This window comes from Eschrichtius robustus, chromosome 12, assembly GCF_028021215.1.
Source record: "Eschrichtius robustus isolate mEscRob2 chromosome 12, mEscRob2.pri, whole genome shotgun sequence".
Classification (NCBI taxonomy): domain Eukaryota; kingdom Metazoa; phylum Chordata; class Mammalia; order Artiodactyla; family Eschrichtiidae; genus Eschrichtius; species Eschrichtius robustus.
In genome coordinates, this window is record NC_090835.1 from 38,113,020 (window position 1) to 38,134,839 (window position 21,820).

The 21,820-nt window shown below is 58.4% G+C and overlaps 1 protein-coding gene across 4 annotated transcripts in view; it reads left to right on the forward strand.

Annotated features, from left to right (window-relative positions):
- CACNA2D2 (calcium voltage-gated channel auxiliary subunit alpha2delta 2) overlaps nucleotides 1-18,927 on the forward strand; it is a 137,000-nt gene extending 118,073 nt beyond the window's left edge. Inside the window, exons 7-39 of one of the 4 annotated variants that reach the window (XM_068557437.1) lie at nucleotides 2,841-2,972; nucleotides 3,165-3,222; nucleotides 3,929-3,979; nucleotides 4,111-4,210; nucleotides 4,313-4,471; nucleotides 4,709-4,816; nucleotides 4,914-4,992; nucleotides 5,579-5,628; nucleotides 5,818-5,907; nucleotides 6,114-6,185; nucleotides 6,399-6,473; nucleotides 7,703-7,777; nucleotides 7,859-7,930; nucleotides 8,020-8,091; nucleotides 8,199-8,260; nucleotides 9,164-9,240; nucleotides 10,444-10,464; nucleotides 13,297-13,357; nucleotides 15,439-15,536; nucleotides 15,756-15,846; nucleotides 15,954-16,016; nucleotides 16,153-16,256; nucleotides 16,544-16,642; nucleotides 16,735-16,823; nucleotides 17,010-17,057; nucleotides 17,295-17,366; nucleotides 17,470-17,622; nucleotides 17,765-17,817; nucleotides 17,937-17,992; nucleotides 18,127-18,253; nucleotides 18,388-18,497; nucleotides 18,585-18,667; nucleotides 18,787-18,927. In XM_068557437.1, the coding sequence (XP_068413538.1) occupies nucleotides 2,841-2,972; nucleotides 3,165-3,222; nucleotides 3,929-3,979; nucleotides 4,111-4,210; nucleotides 4,313-4,471; nucleotides 4,709-4,816; nucleotides 4,914-4,992; nucleotides 5,579-5,628; nucleotides 5,818-5,907; nucleotides 6,114-6,185; nucleotides 6,399-6,473; nucleotides 7,703-7,777; nucleotides 7,859-7,930; nucleotides 8,020-8,091; nucleotides 8,199-8,260; nucleotides 9,164-9,240; nucleotides 10,444-10,464; nucleotides 13,297-13,357; nucleotides 15,439-15,536; nucleotides 15,756-15,846; nucleotides 15,954-16,016; nucleotides 16,153-16,256; nucleotides 16,544-16,642; nucleotides 16,735-16,823; nucleotides 17,010-17,057; nucleotides 17,295-17,366; nucleotides 17,470-17,622; nucleotides 17,765-17,817; nucleotides 17,937-17,992; nucleotides 18,127-18,253; nucleotides 18,388-18,497; nucleotides 18,585-18,667; nucleotides 18,787-18,927 (2,801 nt within the window). Of the gene's footprint in view, nucleotides 1-2,840; nucleotides 2,973-3,164; nucleotides 3,223-3,928; nucleotides 3,980-4,110; nucleotides 4,211-4,312; nucleotides 4,472-4,708; nucleotides 4,817-4,913; nucleotides 4,993-5,578; nucleotides 5,629-5,817; nucleotides 5,908-6,113; nucleotides 6,186-6,398; nucleotides 6,474-7,702; nucleotides 7,778-7,858; nucleotides 7,931-8,019; nucleotides 8,092-8,198; nucleotides 8,261-9,163; nucleotides 9,241-10,443; nucleotides 10,465-13,296; nucleotides 13,358-15,438; nucleotides 15,537-15,755; nucleotides 15,847-15,953; nucleotides 16,017-16,152; nucleotides 16,257-16,543; nucleotides 16,643-16,734; nucleotides 16,824-17,006; nucleotides 17,058-17,294; nucleotides 17,367-17,469; nucleotides 17,623-17,764; nucleotides 17,818-17,936; nucleotides 17,993-18,126; nucleotides 18,254-18,387; nucleotides 18,498-18,577; nucleotides 18,668-18,786 lie in introns of all 4 variants that reach the window. The other 3 variants (XM_068557439.1, XM_068557438.1, XM_068557436.1) reach the window with 3 other exon arrangements.
- Nucleotides 18,928-21,820: the final 2,893 nt, after the last annotated feature.

A 21,820-nucleotide genomic window follows, 5' to 3' on the forward strand; every position in this document is an offset into this window, starting at 1 on the left:
AGATGGGCACAGGACAGGGAGCAACTTCTCATTCACAGACACCAACCCTGTAACACCTCCCTCCTTCTCCTTGGTGAGCAGGGGGAGGTGGAGATGGAGGTCAGGGGGATTGAGTAGAGGGTGGTTGAGATTCCAAGCTCCAGGGACAGTATAGCTTTGCACAATGGGGAGACCAGGTCACTACAGCTAGAAGGATTTGAGTCAGACAAGAGGATGAACTTCCTGAAGAACTTGGGAGGTGTAGGGAGAAGAGGCCAAGAGTCAAACACTGAATGGGGAACTCTAGCTGCAGGATTTAAGGCCCCGGAGTCTCTTGCTTCTGACACAATTCTATGGGCACCTACAGGGTAGCCTCAGAATCCAAGGGGCCCACTGGGTGGAGGTTCTTGAAGCAAAGGTCCCAGAACTTCTGCGTGGTCTTCAGAAAGCAGGGAATCCTCCAGGGTTCTCAGGGAGGCCCCTCCACCTTTAGGGTCAGCCAGGCCTTCTGGGCAGCCTCAGGCAGGAGTGAGGGCGGATGCCCCCCACACCCTCCAAGGGCCGCCCACAGGCCACCTGCCCGAGCCAGTCGAGGGGCACTATCACAGGCAGGCACGCTAATTAAAACAGGAGCCACACCGCCCTCCCCAGTCACCCCTCGCTACCCACACAAATTACATTTTATATGTTTTTTATTTACTGTGTCACTTTTAATTAAATCTGTAATCGCCTGCCTGAGGGGGCATGGTCCCCATTTCCAAGCTCAGTGTGATCTGAGGGTGTGGGCACGTGAGTGTGTGTGTGTGGTCACAGGGCTGAGCAGCACGCCCTCTCCAGGTGTGTCTCACAGTGTATGTGTGAGCGTACATGTGGTCATGGCTACCTGCAGGGACAGCCCAGCCAGGTCTCCTCTCGGCCCTTGACCTGAGTCAGGGACACACCTCTGCCAGCAGCAGCTAGAGGGGCTCCCAGAATGGTCTGTCTGCTCTAAGCCTCTCATGTGCAGATGGGGAAACTGAGGTCCAGTGAGGGGTGGGACCTGCCAGGCAGACTCTCCCAGGGCAGACAGTACTGTGTGAAACGTTTGAGAGCCTGACTTTATTTTTTCCTTAAAGAGAAAAATAGAAATTGTACAACTCACTAAGTTTCTAAATTAGGAACAGGACCATAACATACTGTTCAATAGGCACAGCCAATGCTAGAAATGTGTTTTGTTTTCACATTATGGTCAGTTAAGGGAAGCTGCAGGGCCAGAGAGAAGGGAGTGAGAGCAGAGGGGGAGGACTAGACAGCAGACAAGACAGCAGAGGCCCCCCAGTCTGGAGAGAGAGAGCAGAGGGAAGAATGCCCCAGAATATATTGTCGCCCCCTAGGCTGTGGGCCGAGCCTGGAGCATCTGTATCTTTAAATCACAGCTCTGGGAATTCCCTGGCAGTCCAGTGGTTAGGGCTCCGCGCTTCCACCGCAGGGGGCACGGGTTCGATCCCTGGTTGGGGAATTAAGCTCCTGCATGCCAGGCGGTGCAGCCAAAAAATAAAATAAAATAAAAAATAAATCACAGCTCTTCATCTGCTCTAAGGGTTTCTTCTCTGAAAAGAAGAGCAGAGCCTTTGGAAGAAATGCTCGGGTTCCCGTTTGGGGAGTGGATCTTCGGGGAGAGGTGATGGTGTCAGGGCTCCACCCGGAAAGAAAGGAGGTGGGAGAAGTTGGAGGAAGAAATAGCCCCTAGGGGAGGGGGTGCAATACAGAGGCCTGGCAGTAGCAGGTATCCAACTCCTGCTGTTTTTTCTGAGTGTCCCACACGCAGAGACAGGTACACTGCGCATGTGAGAACATGTGCCACACACACACACATTGGGCAGATTTAGGGCTGTCCTGAGTTAGGGGGCTGCATACTGCTTAAGCCATCCCAAGTCTCTGCCCGGGTTGCCGGATGGTTGGAGTCCATCCATCTGAGAGAAGCCTTGCTCTGTGTGGGGGGGGATGGGTCTGGCCAGGGCGTCACACCTGTGCAGCCACAGAGGTTGAGGGAGGGGGAGGGGGGTAACTTGTGGTGGGGGGTTGTGAAAGCAGGACCCATTGGTGTCCTCCTGTAACGGCAGAGTGGTGTGTAGGTATGAGCATGTGTGCCCCTGTGCCCATGGCAGCAGTGAGGCTGCTGGGCAGGTAGGTTTGGGGGTGAGGGGATGACACATCCGGCTGGAAACACAGAGGTTAGACATAGGTACACCTGTTGTATACCTGCATGCAGTATACAAGTGCAGGCTGTGTGTGTGTGTGGAAGTGCACGTGCCAGTGTTGCAGCAGGATCATGGCACAGCCCGTGCCCCTCCAAGAGCCCCCGCCCCCACCCCTGCCTGCTCCTGGCCCCAGTTGATTAATCATGGAGCTGAGTGGCTTCCAGCTTATCAGGTACCTTAATAGCTGAATAATTCCAGCACCATCATCGAGCCCTTAATTGCTTTCTTGTGGCTGCAGCCCGGAGTGCATGCTGAGTGGGTGAGCTCACAGGGGACCAGCCGCAAGCTCCAGGCAGCAGGCTGGATGGGCATCCCGGCTCATAGCTCCCTGCGACCTGGGTGGCCCCTCCGCAGGGGCCACAGGCCACAGCTGCCCTGCCTGATCATGTGGAGCCTGGCCGAAGGGTAGGCTGAGCTGTTTCTTGGGATGAGGACAAGGATGTCTTCCTGGAGGAGCTGGTGCAGTCCCAGCTGAGCCCTGGGAAGTGAGGGAGACCTGGGTAGGCAGAGAGCAGGTGAGGCTTTCTAAGTGAGAGGCACGTGCATGGGTGTCGCTGTGATGAGCCTCAGCGGGGGAACAGCCGAAGCGCTTCCCACCCCAGCCCCCTGCTTCCCCCCTAGCCACTGTCATCCTCAATGAGCTCAACTGGACGGAGGCCCTGGAGAATGTGTTCATCGAGAACCGCAGGCAGGACCCCACACTCCTGTGGCAGGTCTTCGGCAGTGCCACGGGAGTCACTCGCTACTATCCAGGTGAGCGCTAGCCCATCTCCCCAGTCCACTCAGCACCCCACCCTCCTCCATCTCCCGGCCCCCTCATCCTGGGGTGCATGGGCGGGATGGTCACCTTGCTGGTTGCGGGGTGGCCTGGCCACTGCTGCAAGGCCTGCTACCAGCCCCAGGCCCTTCCCTGCCTGTCCCCAGTCACCTCCTCTCCTCCCACAGCCACCCCATGGCGAGCCCCCAAGAAAATCGACCTGTACGATGTCCGAAGGAGACCCTGGTGAGCAAGCAAGCAGGGGCTGGGCAGGGACACCCCCTCAGCTCTCCCGCCTGCTCCCCTCCCTCCCAATAACCAGGCCTCCAAGCAGGGCGCAGCCAGCTCTATCCAATTTTCATTTCACACATCGTTGCCACTGGAAGATGGATCCCATCACCCAGGCAGGCCTCCCAGCTGCCTCTGCCCCCCGTCCACGGCCTGGCACTCCACCCCCTCGGGACTGAGGGATTGGGCTAGTGGGGGTTCCCCAGGGTGGATGTATCCTCTGTGGGTTTGGCCAGCCCCTGCTGTACCCATCTGAGCCCTAGGCACCCCTACCCTCTGCTCTGCCTCTCCTGCAGTACTCCCTGGCCTCCTCCTCTGCCACCTGTTCAATCCCCTATGCAGCTATGACCCTGCCCTTGGCTCCTCAGCCCGGGCCAGGGGAAATGACAAGCCACTGAGGCCATGGAACAGGCCTCCTAGCCTCTCTCTGGATCACCTGCTCACCCCTCCTTGGGGTTGTTCACGTGTTGGGGGACCAGGTCACTCATGCCATGGGCAAGGACTGTCTGCTTTATTAAATGTGGTATCCTCAGTGCCTAGAACCCTGTTTGACCCATGCCATGGATGCTCAATAGAAACATGTTGAATCAGTATGTGGGTGAAGGAAGGAAGAACCCACAAGGTCTCAGTGAGGCTGGCCCTAACTGAGGCTTCTCCTGGGCAGGTATATCCAGGGGGCCTCATCGCCCAAGGACATGGTCATCATCGTGGATGTGTGAGTGAGCGATGCTGGCGGGTGGGGTGGGGGCGGGGCTAGGGGCTAGAATCTGCTGCTGGGGAACATCATGGGGGAGCAGCAGGAGAACGCCTGAGGCCGACCAGGCGCCTCCGTGATCCACCCCCCAGGAGTGGCAGCGTGAGCGGGTTGACCCTGAAGCTGATGAAGACATCTGTCTGTGAGATGCTGGACACGCTCTCCGATGATGACTATGTGAACGTGGCCTCAGTGAGTGCCAAGGGCGGTAGGCGGGCACTCCCTCCTGCCCCATGCAACCCCTGCCTGCCCGGGCCGGCCTGAGGCCACTCACCACCCTCACTGTCCCTGCAGTTCAACGAAAAGGCACAGCCTGTGTCATGCTTCACACACCTGGTTCAGGCCAACGTGCGTAACAAGAAGGTGTTCAAGCAAGCTGTGCAGGGCATGGTGGCCAAGGGCACCACAGGCTACAAGGCCGGCTTTGAGTATGCCTTCGATCAGCTGCAGAATGTGAGCCCCCTGGGTGGGCGAGTGGGTGGCCAGGGACAGGCAAGGGCCCAGGCTTGGTGACACCAGGGAAATCAAGATAGATGGCCTTGTTAGCACCCAACAGGCAGGTTGGGCAGATAGCGCCGTCTACTGTGGGGTAGGGGAGCCAGAGGGCCAGGCCCATTCTGGGGAAGGAGACCCACCCGTGGACTGGGGAGGGGCTGCAAGCTGCCTGACCCCACACCTACTCCTGCCCAGTCCAACATCACTCGTGCCAACTGCAATAAGATGATCATGATGTTCACGGACGGCGGTGAGGACCGCGTACAGGACGTCTTTGAGAAGTACAATTGGCCCAACCGGACGGTGAGGCTCAGCCCAGGTGGGGGCTGCCCTGACCTGGCCTGGTACAGGGGAGGGCTGTCCTCTGGCAGCCACGGCAGTAACCTCAAGCCCCAAACAGGTGCGCGTGTTCACTTTCTCCGTGGGGCAGCACAACTACGACGTCACGCCCCTGCAGTGGATGGCCTGCACCAACAAAGGTACCTTGTCCGGGTGTCACTGCCACAAGCCCTGCCTGCCGTGTCCTGCCAATCCATTGGGTTGGTTGTCCACGTGTCCTTCATATGTCCAGCTTTCCAGATGCTTGTTCATCCAGTGTCTGTCTTTCTGTATATGTGACTGGTCATCTCTCTATGTGGCTGACTTGTCCATCTGACTCAGCATCTTTCTGCCTATCTGACTGTCCATTGGTCATCTGTCCCTAGCTTGTCTGCTCCTGCATCTGTTTTCTGGTCAATCCAACTCTCCATGCAATTGGGCCTGGCTTCCAGGTGGACTCTGGATGTCACTGCCATCCTAGAATGAGGGAGCCTCAGGCTCCTCCTTTCATCCCAGTTCTGCTTCCTTACACCCCTACACTCACAGCCCCTTCCATGTCATTGGTCCCATTCACAGGGTAATGGCAGGGAGCACTAAAGGGACATGAGTTCAGAGGAAATGACACCAAAAAGAGAGGAAACCTGAGAGACCAGTCAGGGCTGCAGACACACCCCAGGGTACAGGGCCTCCTGTGCCATGGATCCCAAGCAACACCCAGGCCCACCTCTGCCTCCCCTTCCCTCACAGGTTACTATTTTGAGATCCCTTCCATCGGTGCCATTCGCATCAACACGCAGGTGAGACTGTGGGGGCGCCCCTCCTCCCAGCCCCTTGTCTTTGCTTCGCGGGGTCATGGGAACCATGGGCTGCTGTGTGATGAGAGCGCCCCCTGGTGGCTAATTGACACATGGGGAGGCAGGACAGGGAAGATACAGTGGGAGAGGCAGACTCATGACCCCCCACCCCTGCCCCCACCACCTCCCCAGGAATATCTAGATGTATTGGGCAGGCCCATGGTGCTGGCGGGCAAGGAGGCCAAGCAGGTTCAATGGACCAACGTATACGAGGACGCACTGGTAAGGCCTCGGGGCAAGGAAGGGGTGGGGCCGGTGACCTTCCCCCAGGATGTGCCCACAGGGTCAGGTCCCATGAGGGCCCCCTTATGGTGGTAAACCAAACAGAGGAGAAAGAGAGGTGGCCTGTCCCCACACCCTTGCTCTGAACATTCAGGGTCGGGGCATGGCTGGCCACAGAGGTCTGACCCATCCTCCTCTCCCTTCAGGGGCTGGGGTTGGTGGTGACAGGGACCCTCCCTGTTTTCAACCTGACGCAGGATGGCCCTGGGGAAAAGAAGGTGAGGTTCCCCACTGGGGAAGGGCTAGTCATGCCTGGGGAGAGCTGGGCATGCCCAAAACAGGTCTGGGATGGAGCGCGGATAGGCAGGCCTCTAAACTGGACAGGGGCAGCGGCTTGAGAGAGCAGCTTGAGGCCATGGGCATGGGCAGTTGGGCACGGTGGCTCCCCCATGGAATTGAGCCTGTTGCAGACCCCCTGCCTCTGCTCCCAGAACCAGCTGATCCTGGGAGTGATGGGCATCGACGTGGCTCTGAATGACATCAAGAGGCTGACTCCCAACTACACGGTGAGTGTCCACCTGCCCATCTCCCTGTTCTGCCTCTCCTGTGGACACAAGCCAGGTTCAGCAGAGGCTCATGGGGATTCCCACACCTCTGTGGAGTTCTCCGAGTTCAGGCGGTCAGGGAAGGCTTCCAGAGGAGGTGATCTTGGGCCTAGAACTGGGATCAGCAAACTTCTGTAAAGGGCCAGATTACAAATATTTTAGTCTCTGCCAGCTTAAATACTCATACTCATACTCAATTCTGCTGCATTGAGAAAACAGCCAGAGACAGAACATAAATAAATGGGCATGGCTATGTTCCAATACAATTTTGTTTGTAGATACTAAAATTTGGATTTCAGATAATTTTCACAAGTCATGAAATAGAAATCCCTCTTTTTCAATCATTTAAAAATGTAAAAACCATTCTTAGCTCACAGCAGTACAGTAACCGGCAGCGGGCCAGATGTGGTCCATGGGCCCTAGTTTGTCGACCCCTGGTCTGTCACATAGGCAGGAGTGTCCTGGGTAGAAAGGAGGTGAAGCCGTACCTTGGAGGCAAAGGGAACTCTCTGGGCAAAGGCCTGAAGGTGAAAAACAGAATCATAAGCCAGGGAAGGGACCAGATCAGTGTGGCTGGCCCAGGGCCTATGGCAAAGGGAGTTTGGGACTTGGTTGTGAAAAGGCTGGGAGATGTGTGTCAGCATGCTTAAACCTGAGCCACATGAAGGCCCCGTGTCTTTGGCCTCCATGTGCAGTGAGAAAACTGCCTCAGAGAGGTAAGGGGTGAGTCCAGAGTCCTGCTTTTCTTTCCCTTACACTTGGAAGGGACACCCCAGGTCGTCCAAAGGTACACTCGTCCCCCTGCGCTCTACCAAGATGGGGACCAGGAAGAGGCCGTAGTGGGGAGGGGAGGGGAGGGCAACAGCAGCCTTGTGGGGCCAGTGGAGGTGGAGAGGTTCCGCTGACTGATAGCGCCATGAGAACCCGGGGGAGGGGCTGAGAAGGCCAAATCACATTAAGGTCCCACAGAGCTGGCCAGCCTGGGCCAGGGCTAGTGCATGCGGGGCACCAGCCTGCTGGGCTTGGCTTGAGAGGTAGGCTTGGGGCCGAGCGGCATGTGGGGGTCCCTGACCCAGGAAGGCAGATGGCACCCCCCAGCAGCGTGGCAGGCAGGATGAGCAAGAGCTCTGGAGCCCAGGAAATCCCTGCCCAACCCTCCAGGCCCTAAGCCCCCCTATCTATACCCCCAGCTTGGAGCCAACGGCTACGTGTTTGCCATTGACCTGAATGGCTACGTGTTGCTGCACCCCAATCTCAAGCCCCAGGTGAGCCAGGTGAGTGGCCTGCAGATGGGGGGTAAACCCTGTGAGAGAAGGACTCCTGACTTCCTGCCCTGCCTCCCCTAGACCACCAACTTCCGGGAGCCTGTGACCCTGGACTTCCTGGATGCAGAGCTGGAGGATGAGAACAAGGAGGAGGTAAGGAGAAGAAGAGGAGGAGGGATGGGGGGGGCACCCAGAGCAGAGAAGGGTAGGGACCCCACCCTTCACGTCTCTGACCCTTCCAGATCCGTCGGAGCATGATCGATGGCAACAAGGGCCACAAACAGATCAGAACACTGGTCAAGTCCTTGGATGAGGTGAGAAGGTGGCAGAAGGGGGACAGAAGGTCAGGGTGGACACCCTCCTACCCCCCACTTCACCCCTGCCTGCTACCCCAAGCACCTGACCCAGCCTCTTCTCCCAGAGGTATATAGACGAGGTGATGCGGAACTACACCTGGGTGCCTATAAGGAGCACCAACTACAGGTGAGTGGGGCCAGGCTGGGCAGGCAGGGAGGGGCAGGGCAGCCCCAGCTGCCCCTCCCTCCCCCACCCCCGTGTGCCAGTTCTCAGCGGCTGTGACCAGGATCCCAGTGGGGCCCCAGCAGCCAGGGCTGCTTACTTCTCACTCGTGGGTGCTCAGTCCCAAGGGTCCCTCGCTGACCCTTCATGAACAAGCAGCATCTCCTGGGAGCGCACAGTGGAGACATGACAGTGCATCTGATGCCTCCCCATTCCCCACCACCCTCTCTACATCCCTCCCACCGTGGATTGTATCCCTGGATGTGTGCATGCAGGATGTCATCCTCAGCACGTTCACCGGCCTGCTCTCAGCAGTTGTCACAGCCTCAGAGAGTGTATTGACTGTCTTCTGCGTGCCCCAAGAGCTGGTCTCCTTCACACTCCAGTACCAGCCCATGACTGCCCCTCACTGTGTTAGTGCCAGCCCTGCTTTTAGCTGGCTCTCACATGGCCTGAGTCTCTGGGGACTATGGACCCCGCTCTCATGGCAACACCCCCACCCCCATCCCCACAGCCTAGCTCACTGACAGTATTCTGCCCCTGTGAGTCTGCTGCTGGCCAGCTGGAGGAGACTGGCTGGGCAGGTGGTGTGCTGGGGGAGGCTGCTGGGGCGAGGGGTGGGATGGGGATTTGCTCCGGGGCTGGGAGTTCTGAGGCCTCCAGGAGAGTTCGGGAAATGGAGGGCCCAGGCCCCTAGGCCCTGAATCTCTCACAGCTAACCAGGGAGAGGTGTCCCTGGTGGTCGGGGGAGGGGATGCCACAGCCTGGGCCTCTCTACCCAGCTCCAAAGCCGTGGGGAGGAGGGTGCCAATGGGGCCCGCCTCTCTCCAGCAGTGACCTGTGCTCCTCCCCTCCCCTCCTCCCCAGCCTAGGGCTAGTGCTCCCGCCCTACAGCGCCTTCTACCTCCAAGCCAACCTCAGTGACCAGATCCTGCAGGTCAAGTGTAAGTGGCCCGGCCCCTGCCTGCGCCCTGCACCCCCGCCTCTGCCCCGCACCCTGGCTGGCCCCAGGCAGCATAGCCAGCCGCTTGTGGCCAGGCGGCCCCTCCTGCCCAATCTGCCCACCCCCCAGGCGCCCGCAGGCTGGGGCACCAGCCATCGGAAAGTCTGTGGAACTCTGCATGCTCGCCTTTTCTCAGATTTGGTTCCTGACCATTCTCTCATGGTTTCCATTGAGGTTTTGTTTTTGGTTTCTCCTCCTCCGTGTCTTCCCTCCTTAGCCTGCCTCCCCCACACACGCCTGGGGGCTGAGTTCTTGGAAGACACCCCCTCCTCTCATCTCTCCTGCCCCCTGCTCCCTGCGCAGTGCTCTCGCCCTGCGGCACCACCCCCGGGTCTCTCCCCACTCTGCCCCCTCTTCTGTCCCCCCTTGCTCATCCTCCCTTATTTTCCTCCTCACCTCCTCTCTCAGCTTCTGCCTCCATCGCCTTCCTGCCCCCTTACTCTCTCCCTTTGCCCTTCCTCCTTCCCTCCCGCTCCCTCTCCCCCTCCTCCCCTTCCTCCCTCCTCCTTTCCCCTCCCTGCACCCCACCTTCTCTATCTCCCTCCCTCTTCCTTCTGCTCACTCCCTCCATTTCTCTCTCCCACATCCCCTCCCTCCCACTCCCCATTCAGTCTCTCTCCCTCTCTTCTCCTGTCACACTCTCCTCTCTCCATCTTCTCTCCTACCCCTTCCCCTCCTTTGCTCCCTTCCTCCCACCTTCGTCCCTGCCTCCCCCACCCTCCCTGTCTCTTGCCCTTCCTCCTTCCTTCCCTCCCTCTCCCGCTCCTCTGCCTGTGGCTCATCCCTGCATGTCCTGCTCACCCTGGGCCTCCCCCAGAGGCCTCCGGAGCCCGTGGCCCCGCCTGCCCACCACCCGAGGTCACTGGGAGGGAGGCTGGGGCTCCGGCCCCACCGGGCGCCCCCCCACCTGCCTGGCTGACTGGGGCTCATCTCCTTTGAGTTTTCTCGCTCTCTCTTTCTCTCTCATGTCGTTTTTTGCAAGAAGTTTCCTTTCGGTATGATGATGAGACACAATATTTTCATTCAAACAGCCATTGAATAAAATATTGTTTGTGCCCCTCCCCTTCCCCTCCCCCTTTTCGTTTGTTTTTGTGTTTGTGTTGTTTTTGTTTTCCTCGCTTTCTCTCTTGGTGGACTGTCCCAGTGCCAATCAGCAAACTGAAGGGCAAGTATATTCAGAACCAGTGCACCCTCCTCTCCCCACCCCACCCCCTGCCCTCACGCCCCTGCTTGCCCCCCTCCCTGCCCAGGACCAGCCAAACCCCTGCTCTCCAGGGCTCCCCCCCAGCATCCCCTGGGCTCCTCTAGTTCTTGCCTTTCCTCTGATCCCTAAACCTCTATTAGAGCCAGCAGCCCTTTCCCCTGGCCCTGCCTGCAGGGTGGTCTCCGGCGTGTTCTAAGAGCTCAGGCCCTCTCCTCATCCTCCTCGCTCCCTCTGGGCAGGCCTCTGCCCCCCACCCCACCTTCTCTGTCCCTCCAAGACAACTCAACAGTGGGGACAGGGCTAGATGCCTCTCTACTACCTCCCACCCACCAGGGCAAGGGGCCTGAGATGTAGGGGCTAGATCAGTCCTCAGAGGGGCTTATGTGAGGCTTCCTCGGGGATATTCTCCCTCCTCAGATCTCTCCAGTTTCTCTCCAGAAGCTGGCAGCCCTCCCAAGGGGAGACAGAAGGCTTTGGAAGCCCCACACCCTGACTCTGGGGCCCAGGGGCAGGATAGGGCAGTAGCCAGGCCACCAGGAAAGCAAGGCAGACCCAGCGCTGGCCTAGGTGCTGAAACCCCTGTCCCCTGCCACCCCTGCTACTCCTGGTGACTTTGTTAAGGCCCACTGGCCCAGCCCTGCCCTGGGGTGCTGGCTGCTCCTGGGAAGAGTAGTCAGGTATGGGGAAGGTGTTCCCCGGGGAAACAAAGGCAGACTCAGGGCCCCTAGGCCTGGCTGGGAACAGAAGGTGATCTGTCTGGACCCCAAGGGCCAGCAAAGGAACTTAGAGGGAATCAGGCTGGGGGTGAAGAAAAAGATTCTGGCACTCAGAGGTACTTAAGCCAGAGACTTCGGGAAAAGGTAGGCAGTGAACTCACAGGCCCTGGCAAAGAACAAGAGGAGTGAGAGAGGACAGCACACAAGGGTCTCTGCCGCTGGTACACAGAGAGGCCCCCCCACGGAACACCGAGGCAGATGGGCCATGGAGAGCCATGGGGAGATGTCCTGTCCCCAGTCCACATGGGGAAGTAGGGCCTCCCTAAGAAGCCCTAGTGGCCCTGTCCAGCCTAGTCCAGCAAAGGGGATCCAGCTGCCCCCACTGGCCTGGGTGGAGGTGGAGGACGTGCCCTACTCCCACTCGCTTGAGTTGTCTTGTCTCCCCCTCCCACATCCCTCCCTTCCAGTGACCCCAGAAATGCAGGGCCCTGATAACAATAATAACCATAGCATAGTCTCCCTTCCTGCTCCCCCCACCTCTTTTTCTTTCTCCTCCTCCTCCTCTCCCCACCCCAACCCTTCCCTGTCGGCTTGTGTCCAAACCCCGCCTCACAGTCCTATCAGAAAGCAACAGTCCAACCAGTGACTGCCCAGCCCCTCCAGGCACCCAAAGTCCCCCTCCCCAGAATCTTGCAGTGCACTGTGGGAGTATTTTGGAACAGGGAAGACCCCTCTTCTGCAAAAATAAAGCACTGGGACTTCCCTGGCGGTCCAGTGGTTAAGATGCCGGGCTTCCAGTGAAGGGGGGCGTGGGTTCGAACCCTGGTCGGGGAACTAAGATCCCACATGCCGCATGGCAAAAAAAAAAAAAAATGAGGGGTTGGAATCTGGGTGAAAGGATAGGGAGGTGCATTGCTCAGAGTGCGAGAACAGAGGGACACCTCCCAGACTCAGACCAGCAAGGTGGCCAGCCCAGCTGGGCAGGCAGAGGCCCCAGAGGAGCCCTAGTAGCCACATCCCCAGATTCACTGACAGACCCAAACAGGGACCTTTGCACACATGCTTACACACTCATGCAAACACACATACTCACACACACATGCTCTCACATGCACATACACGCTCATACATAGGTGCTCACTCTCACACACGTACAGGCCCAGTCGGTGGATCCCTCAACAGCACCCCATGCCTTCTCTGGAGCCCCCAGCTTCTCCCTTGCTGCTCTGAGCCCAGACAGGTCCTCAGAAGGATAGACCAGACCCAGCCCTTCTGGATAGACCAGAACCTGCCCTCATGCCCCTGGCCCAAGAGGGTGTTCATGTTTGAGCAGTGCTTCTGTGCCCTCCCAGCTCCCAGACTCTCCTCCCACAGTGTGGGAACATTCAAGGATCTCCCCTCACCCAGCCTCCTACCCCAGGGAAGACCACTGGACCCCCACAATGCACTGCAGCCCACCCCCAGCTGCCCACACTGTCTCTGGTTGGACTGTCTGTGCCCGTGAGGAACCCCCTCGGTTTGGCCATGTTGATGCCTGACACAGAATAAAAGCAAGACCTACCAAAATGCAAACAGCTACAGCAAAGAGAGATAAAAATCCGCAGCCAAAAGCCAATTCCATTCCTCAGAGTCTCTTTGGAGGAAGGAAGCTGAGCATGCGGTTTTTTCCATTATGGATGTGATAAGAGCGAGACTGGTGCCTCCCCCAGACCATGCATATATATAGCAGTGTGTGTATATATATATGTGTGTGTGTATGTCCGTGTATATGTGCTATACAGCCGTATGGAAGCATATACAGCCACGCCAAGGGACTCACTGCCGACAGAGGACCAGGCCTGGGCAACATATTGGCTATAACTGCCCTCCTCCTGCGATGCTGTAGTCTCCACAGGCCCTCCCCGCCCGCCCCTTCTCTCTGGCTCGAACTTGAACGTGGAAGTGGCGGGTTTCCTCTTTGCTGGTGTCTCCCTCCCTCAAGCCACCCTCTTCCCTGTCCCTCCAGCCCCGTCAGCTCTGAACCCCTGGCCTCCCGCCTCCCCAGCCCCCGCCAGATAACCCCCCGTTTCTGTTGCAGATTTTGAGTTCCTGCTCCCCAGCAGCTTTGAGTCTGAAGGACATGTTTTCATTGCTCCCAGGTAGCTTGCGTGTGGCCTTGCTGAGGTGTCCTCCCCCAACCCGACCTCCCTGGGCCCACCTCCTGCACTGCTGCCTGGAGCTGTGTGTGTCTGTGTCCTGTGCAGTGTCACCCTGCCATGCACAGCCCTGTATGTGTGGCCGTGTGCATACCTGGGCCATGTAGCCGCACCAGGCACCAGTGCCTATAGCTTCAGCTCCCACCAGGCCTCGGACAGGAGGGCTCTGGACTCTCTGCTGACCTTCCCTGCCCTCCCAGGCCACCAGGAAGGAGCCCTTTCTGCCCTGCGCCGGCTGTCCGCAGCACGCCCCTCACTCACTGGGCAGCTGCTGCTCTGGTTTGTGGCGCCCTCCCCACCCCACCCCCACCCCGCACCCGTCCTTGTCCTGTGTCAGTCAGTGTTTGTGTGGGTGTGGGGACCGAGCCAGCCAGAGCCCCTGTCGGCAGTGCCCCATCTAGGTGTGGTGGCTCACTGAGGACTGGGGGGAGGTACAGGGATGAGGGGATGGGGGCTATGAAGAGCTCTCTGGAAAGTAAGGGATCAGGGCCCAGCACAGGCCTGGGCCTGGACCATCCCTGGCGTGCACCCTTGTGTGCACACCCTCTGTCTGTTGGCCCACATCTGAGGAGGCCAGCAGGCCCCCGAGTGGTGCAGCCCTCCCCTGTGGCCTGGGCTTTGCATGAGGGCAGGTGGGTGCAACTGACAGAGATCCATAGGCACTCTCAGGTACCACTCGGGGGCTCTGGACACTCCTAACCTCCATGTGTGTGCACGTGCATGCATGCACCCACAAAGTTCGCTGTGACTCTCTGTAGATGTGTGTTTGTATTTGTGAGTCATCATGTACATTTGTAAGAGTCCAAGTGTAAATGTGGGGTGGCCGTGTGCATTGGTGACTGTGGGAATGTATGGAAAGGCCTGTGTGACCCACAGGACCCTGAGGGAGCTCTGAGGGCAGGGACCATGTTTGTTTTTGTCACCTCTGTATCTCTGGCACAGGAGAGCTCAATAAATATGTGTTGGGTGAGTGTAAATGTACATACTATGTGAGGGGGAGGGATTGCAGGTGACTTGTATCCCGAGTTCAGCTGTATGGGTGTCACTCTGAGTGTATCAGGTGTGTTCTCCCCCATATAGAACTGCAGGCTGTGTACTACACAAAGGCCCTGGGAGCAAGTGGAGACTGAGATTCAGTCCCAGGTGCCCTCACCAAGCTTTGGGCCCTAGCACAGCCTCGGGAAGAAGAGCATTTAAAAATTTCCCACAAAGTTGCTGCCATGCAGGCCAGTGAGGAGGTCTCTGGTGGCAGGGGTATGGATGAGGGATTAGGCAGGAAAGATAGCTCCATGTACCAGGGTAGAAGGACTGCTTGCCAAGACTTCCTGGGGAGCAGGACCCCAAGCAGATCTCCCCGCTCCCTTCAGCCCCTACGTTCTCTGGACCCACAGTCTGAGCCCAGAGAGGGCCTTGAGGAGGTGAGGGGTTTGGCCTGTCCATCTCTGGGGGAAGAGCACTCTGGGCAGAGGGAACAGCCAATCCAAGGACCCACATGTTCCCACCGACTTGGTGACACCCTCTGTGGTATGATGAAAAACACTATGGCTCAGGGAGCTTGAGTGAGTTGCCCAAAGTTACACAGCCAGGAAGCAGCAGGATGAGGTCTCAGACCGACTAAGCCAGTGCCAGGACTCCACCCACTGTGCCCATGGAACGCTACGGCACACAGTTGGATGAGCCAGCCATGAGGCATTTCCTGGGGCCTCCCAGGTGCACCGTCTAGCTCCAGCTACACAGGAGAGGTGGGAGGCTCTGCAGGGCCATGCCCAGAAGGGAGAACCTGCTTGGGTGGAGGAAGCAGACCCTCATTCTCTGCTTCCTGCACCTAAGCAGGTCAGTTCTGCCCCTGTCCAGACCTGGCTACCTGCCGGGCATATAGTCACTGCAGCCTGTAAGAATACACATGCCCCTCCCTGAGGCCTGGGCTTCTCAGCGAATGGCCAGGCAGGCCTGTTGGGAAGCCTCAACCCTATTGCCCTGTGCATCCCCCCAAGCCCACTCTTCTTGCCCCTCCCCACCCCCAGAGAGTATTGCAAGGAACTGAATGCCTCAGACAACAACACCGAGTTCCTGAAGAACTTCATTGAGCTCATGGAGAAAGTGACTCCAGACTCCAAGCAGTGTGAGTGACTGGTGGGGCAGCGGGGTCTGGGCAGTGCCAGACAGCAAGGGGGCAGCCCAGAGGAACCCAGAGACTGGGCAGGTGTGGAAACATGCAGGCCCAAACCAAGGGCAGGTCCTGGGCCAGGTCACGGGGAAGGTTCGGAGCCTTGGGGGTAGCGGGGAGAGTGGGCAGGGATCCAAAGAAGATCCTCCCTTCACCCCAACCCTCCTGTTCCAGGCAACAACTTCCTTCTGCACAACCTGATCTTGGACACGGGCATCACACAGCAGCTGGTGGAGCGCGTGTGGCGGGACCAGGATCTCAACACGTAGGCACCACCCACCCTGTGGGGGCAGGAGGCTGGGATGGGCCCAGAGGCGCTGGCCCTGCCCTGCAGAAAGTAGGTCTGTGACCTCACCTCCCTGCTGCCCCCAGGTACAGCCTTCTGGCCGTGTTCGCCGCCACTGATGGCGGCATCACTCGCGTATTCCCCAACAAGTAAGTGACCTGACCCACTATCTGACACCCTGCCCCTGCTGGGACCCCGCCTGTCCCGCTGCCCGGAGGCCTTCTTGCATTTGCTGAGACCACTGCCCCCACAAGCCACCCCTCCACCAACCTCTTGTGTGACCAGGGCAGCTGAGGACTGGACAGAGACCCCTGAGCCCTTCAATGCCAGCTTCTACCGCCGCAGCCTGGATAACCATGGCTATGTCTTCAAGCCCCCACAGCAGGATGGTGAGTGTCCTCCCAGGCGCACAGCAGCAGGTGGGAAGCTGAGGGTTCTCTGTCTGCTCGGCCAGGGCGAGGCTCTGCTCTTTGAGGTCCCTCTCAAATACGAGGCTGGCTGGCTGAGACGGGGCAGATAAAGAGAGGGCTAGGCTGTGCCAAACGCTATGCTGGGTGCCTGGTGCTTAGGCTGAGGTCAGCCTTGCCTTGGGTTCCTGGGCTCACAGGGCCCAGCACAGAGTGGTCATGTGGCTGCCAGCCCCTACTCCTGACCACCCCACCTCACCCACCCCCAGCCCGGTTAAGGCCGCTGGAGCTGGAGAATGACACGGTGGGCATCCTCATCAGCACGGCTGTGGAGCTCAGCCTAGGTGGACGCACACTGAGGCCAGCAGGTGAATACCCAGGGCAGAGGTAGGGAAAGAGAAAATGGGCAGTGTGCTGCCCAGGTAGGTGGGCATTGATGGCCCCTTGCTCTCCCCCACAGTGGTAGGCGTTAAGCTGGACCTGGAGGCCTGGGCTGAGAAGTTCAAGGTGCTAGCCAGCAACCGTACCCACCAGGACCAGCCTCAGAAGGTATCTGGTCAGGGATGAGGGCAGTAAGCCCAGAAGCACCCATTCTGGAGTCCCCAGGAACCCCTACCAGTCCTCCCACTCAGAGTGGCTCTGGTGCCTATGGGGAGGCAGGGTCCCCGATGTATAAAGGGTGATGGGAGGGGAAAAACTGGTGGGCACTTACGGTCCTTGCTCTCTGCCCAGCAGTGCGGCCCCAACAGCCACTGTGAGATGGACTGCGAGGTTAACGACGAGGTGCGTGTGCCCTGAACCCTAGCTTACCCCACTCCCGGACACCTGAGTCCCAACTGCAGCTCCTAGCCCATCCCATCCCTTAGCCAGTGGGTCTCAACATCCCACCCTGACTTCACAGCTTTACCAGAACTGGGGGAATGGTGCCCCCTCCACTCAGCTACTGGACTGCCAGGGTCTGGGGAGGAAAGACTGGGCTGGTGCCCCTCCCCATCTTCCTCCCCCTTTCCCACCTCTCAGGACCTGCTCTGTGTCCTCATCGATGATGGGGGGTTCCTGGTGCTGTCAAACCAGAACCATCAGTGGGACCAGGTGAGGGTCAGGAAGAGGGTGGAAGGAGAGGGTCCGGGTTTGAGCCTTCTGGGGATATGGCACTGCCAGCCCTATGACTACCACTGCCTCCTGGCATCCCCAGGTGGGCAGATTCTTCAGTGAGGTGGATGCCAACCTGATGCTGGCACTCTACAATAACTCCTTCTACACCCGCAAGGAGTCCTACGACTATCAGGCGGCCTGTGCCCCCCTGCCCCCGGGCAACCTGGGTGCCGCACCCCGGGGCATCTTTGTGGTGAGCCCCAGCAATGCCTGGCCTGCAGATGGGGGGACTGGGAGACCTGCCCACAGATGATCCCCCACCTCTAACGAGAAAGCTGGGGGTGAACCAGGTCCAGGGACAGCAGTGGGAGCCCATGCCACTCTCTCCACTGCAGCCCACCATTGCAGACTTCCTTAACCTAGCCTGGTGGACCTCTGCTGCGGCTTGGTGAGTCCCCAGGGGAAATGGGAGAGGGAGGGTGCTCCCTGGGCAGGAGGGCTGGAAAGAAATGGGGCATGGTACGGGCCTCTGCTGACCACTCCCACTCGGTGACCCATGCCCTGCAGGTCTTTGTTCCAGCAACTTCTCTATGGTCTCATCTACCACAGCTGGTTCCAGGCAGGTAGGTAGGGCTTTGGAGGTCCCTCCTCAAAGCCCCTCCCCAATCTGAGACCTACTCCAAAGGGAGGGCGGGGCTTACGGCTGAGCGAGGCTCAGGGTGTAGGGGTGCAGCTGAGGGGCTCTGGACCCTCGCAGACCCCGCAGAGGCCGAGGGGAACCCTGAGGTGCGCGAGAGCAGCTGCGTCATGAAACAGACCCAGTACTATTTCGGTTCGGTGAACGCCTCCTACAACGCTATCATCGACTGCGGAAACTGCTCCAGGTGCGCGCCTGGAGCTGGCCAGGGGGGCGGGGCGGGGCGGGGCGGGGCCGAGGCTGCAGCGGAGCGGGGCGGAGCGGGGCGGGGCGGGGCGGGGCGGCTAACCTCAGCGCCCCGCCTTTCTGTGCTGCCTTCAGGCTCTTCCACGCGCAGAGACTCACAAACACCAATCTTCTCTTCGTGGTGGCCGAGAAGCCGCTGTGCAGCCAGTGTGAGGCTGGCCGGCTGCTACAGAAGGAGACACACTGTATCCTTCCCGCGCTGCTCCCCGGCCCCTCCCGCCCAGCGCGTTCCCTCCGTGCCGCCGCCCCCTTGACTCCCCACCCATGCCCAGCGGACGGCCCGGAGCAGTGTGAACTGGTGCAGAGACCCCGATACCGGAGAGGCCCACACATCTGCTTCGACTACAACGCCACGGTGAGGAGCGGGGCGGCGGCCTTGACCTGCAGCTCCCCTGCCCCAGGGCTAGTGCGGCCCTGCGCATCCCCTGCCCGACCAGCCCGGGCAGACCGGCTGCTCCTTGTCTCTTTGCGCAGGAAGATACCTCAGACTGCGGCCGCGGAGCCTCTTTCCCACCGTCGTTGGGCGTCCTGGTGTCCCTGCAGCTGCTGCTCCTCCTGAGCCTGCCTCCCCGGCCGCAGCCTCAAGTCCACGCCCACCCTTCTCGCCGCCTCTGAGTGCCCCCTCCCCCCACCAGGCCTCCCCGCCGCTCCCCTGCTCCCTCGCCCCACACTTCCCGCCTTAGAGCCTCGCCCCCCTCCCACTGAAGGACCTGAGTGCGCCTGGCCCCGAGAATCTGCGCCTTGGAGTGGGGGGGGGGGTCCCGAAGGAGGGCGCCGCAGGTCTTTGGCCCCCAAGCCACGTCTGGCTGCTGAACTGTCAGAGTGTCCCCAGACCCCTCATTCCCACTGGACTCACCCACCCCGGAGGGCTGGGCCAGGGAGGCCACAGTACTGGTGCCAAACCAGGCCTCCACTGCCCACCCTGCCCCGAGGCTCCCTTTGTGTGGGAGACCTAGGCCTTGCCCCAGCTGGACTCCTCTAACCTGGCCCTTCTGCCCCACCCAGGACTAAATCTGGAAATAATGGAGGAAATTGAGATGGGCAGTTCGAGGCCTGTGCATCCCAGCTTAAGTCCTGGCAGGAGAGAGGTCCTGGGGCAGCCCCCAATGAGCTCCTGCCTCTCTCAGGCCTACAGCCGCCTCTCCCTCCCCAAGCCCGGCAGGTGGCAGGACAGTGACAGTGACACCGGCTAAGACTCAACCCCATACACACCTGGAGCCCTGAGGGCAGAAACTGGACTCGGACATACCCAGGAGGGCACACACATAAACACAGATGTGCACAGACACACACACCCTGGGGTGGGGTGAGGGTGGGGACTCACAAAGCCTTATACGGGGTGAGGGGTTGGTGGGAGGTTGGCATGTGCACACTCCATCTCCTGCTCACCATCAGCCTCTTATCTGACCTGTAACCCAGCTGGTCCCCCATCTCCAAAGCTGAATGTCAAACAGTGCCAAATGCTGGGGCAAAAGGTGAAGACCCCTCTGTCCTGATCTAGCCGCCAGTGTCCCCTTAATGTCCCTGACCCTGCCAGGTGCTCATTGTAACCATTTCTCACTAGTGTCAGGCCCCCAGTGGGACCACATGCCACTGCCTGCACCCCTCAGCAGAGGAACTCTCACCAGGCATCACCCTTTGCCTTAGCGGGGGTGACTTGATTACTCCTAGCTGGGTCATCCCACCCCCAATCTGCCCCTTATACACTCAGGCCTGTCTCTTTCCCACTCACACACACACTCCCTGGCCAAACTGCTCCTCCCTGCTGAACACACACTTGCACATACATACACACATATACACACTCTGTGCACACATACAGGCTGGGCCTGGGAACACCTCTTCACACCATTCATTCTGGTCATTTCTCGCAAAGGCATCCCAGCCTGGGGGCCATTGGGGGACTGAGGGCAGGGGGATATGGCCGTAGGGCTCAGATGGACTGGGAGGAGGGGGGGGAGGGTGATGCATTAATTAATGGCTCCGTTAATTAATGTCACGTTGCTTGTCGCTTTCTCAGTGTGTGTGTATGGTCCATGCCCACTGCTGGTGCCAGGGTGGGCACCCATGCTGTACACCCAGCCTAGATGCCAGCCATGTCTTGCGGGGGCGTGTGTGTAACTGTAGTGTAGTCAGGTGCTCAATGGAGAATATAAAAATAAAAAAAGAAACATATACAGATAAATTAATATATATTTTAAGTTTAAAAAACAGAAAAGCAGACAAAGCAATCCCCATCAGGTAGTTGTCAAACCCCCAGCTGGGTCTGATCCTTCTCATCACCCACCCGACCTGGCTGTCCCCTCACCTCAGGCTCGGGGGATCTGTGGGGGACTGGGGGGCCATTTCCTTTTATCTGCCCTTTTTTTTTGGTTGTTCTATTTTGTACAGACAAGTCGGAAAAACAACAGCGACAAAAAAGTCAAGAAACTTTGTAAAATATTGTGTGTGTGATTCCTTGTAAAATATTTTCAAATGGTTTATTACAGAAGATCAGTTATTAAATAATGTTCATATTTTCACTTCAAATGGTTCCCATACACTGTCTCTGCCCTGGAGTGAGGACTGGGTGGCTTGAAGACAGATGGCCATGACCTCAGAGCCCCACTTACCACTTAATTGGGAGTGAAGGCCATAGCAATCCAGGTCTCGGGTGGGTGGAGGGCATGACGCTTCCCAGGCCTCCTAAGTGCTAGATCCTTGACATCCTTTTTGTCTCATATCATCTTCTCAAAAGCCTCCAGGAAAAGCTATCTTTAAAAAAAAAAAAAGTCTCCCAGCGGCTCAAGGCCAAGACTGTGGAGGAAAGAAGATGGAGATGAGATGCAGGCTTCTAGCCAATAGGATCAGACCTCCTTGGCCTACGCAGGTCCTCCAGGTGGAGCAAAGAGTGAATACCTGGCCCAAGTCCATGACTTCGTGCTTGAGGGCCAGTGCTGCTGTCCAGAGGAGGCCAAGGTCTGGCCCACCCACAAGCATGATGGCTGCTCCTTCCCAGCCAAGGGGAGGCCTGGTGCTCTCAGTGGCCACTGCTGCTCACACTGGGACACAGCTCTGAGTCCATTTCAGCAAATCTTCTCGGGCCTCCCTCTGGCAAGCCCTACACCCTTGTTCATTTTAATCCCAACTCTCTTAATAGTCAATCCTATTCTGTGTGACCTCCGAATTTCTTTTCAACGGGAATGACTTATAACCACCAGTGCAGAGATTTCCCAGTACTACTGACACTTGTTCTCTTAGAGTACACACTCCACACTATGCACTCACCTTGTGCTGAGTCCTCACCACAACATTAGAGTTGGATATTAGTTTATCTCTATACCGCAGATGAGCAAACTGAGACTTAGGAGAAATCCTTTCTCCCAGATGGAAGAAATCAGCAAAGGTTTTGGAAATGAGGTGGCCTGTGGCTTGGGGACCTTGGATGCTAAATAAATAAAAGAGGGCATTCCAGGCCTTAGTGAAGACACCTTTTCTCACAGTCTGCAAGGGTTGGCCACAGAGCAAA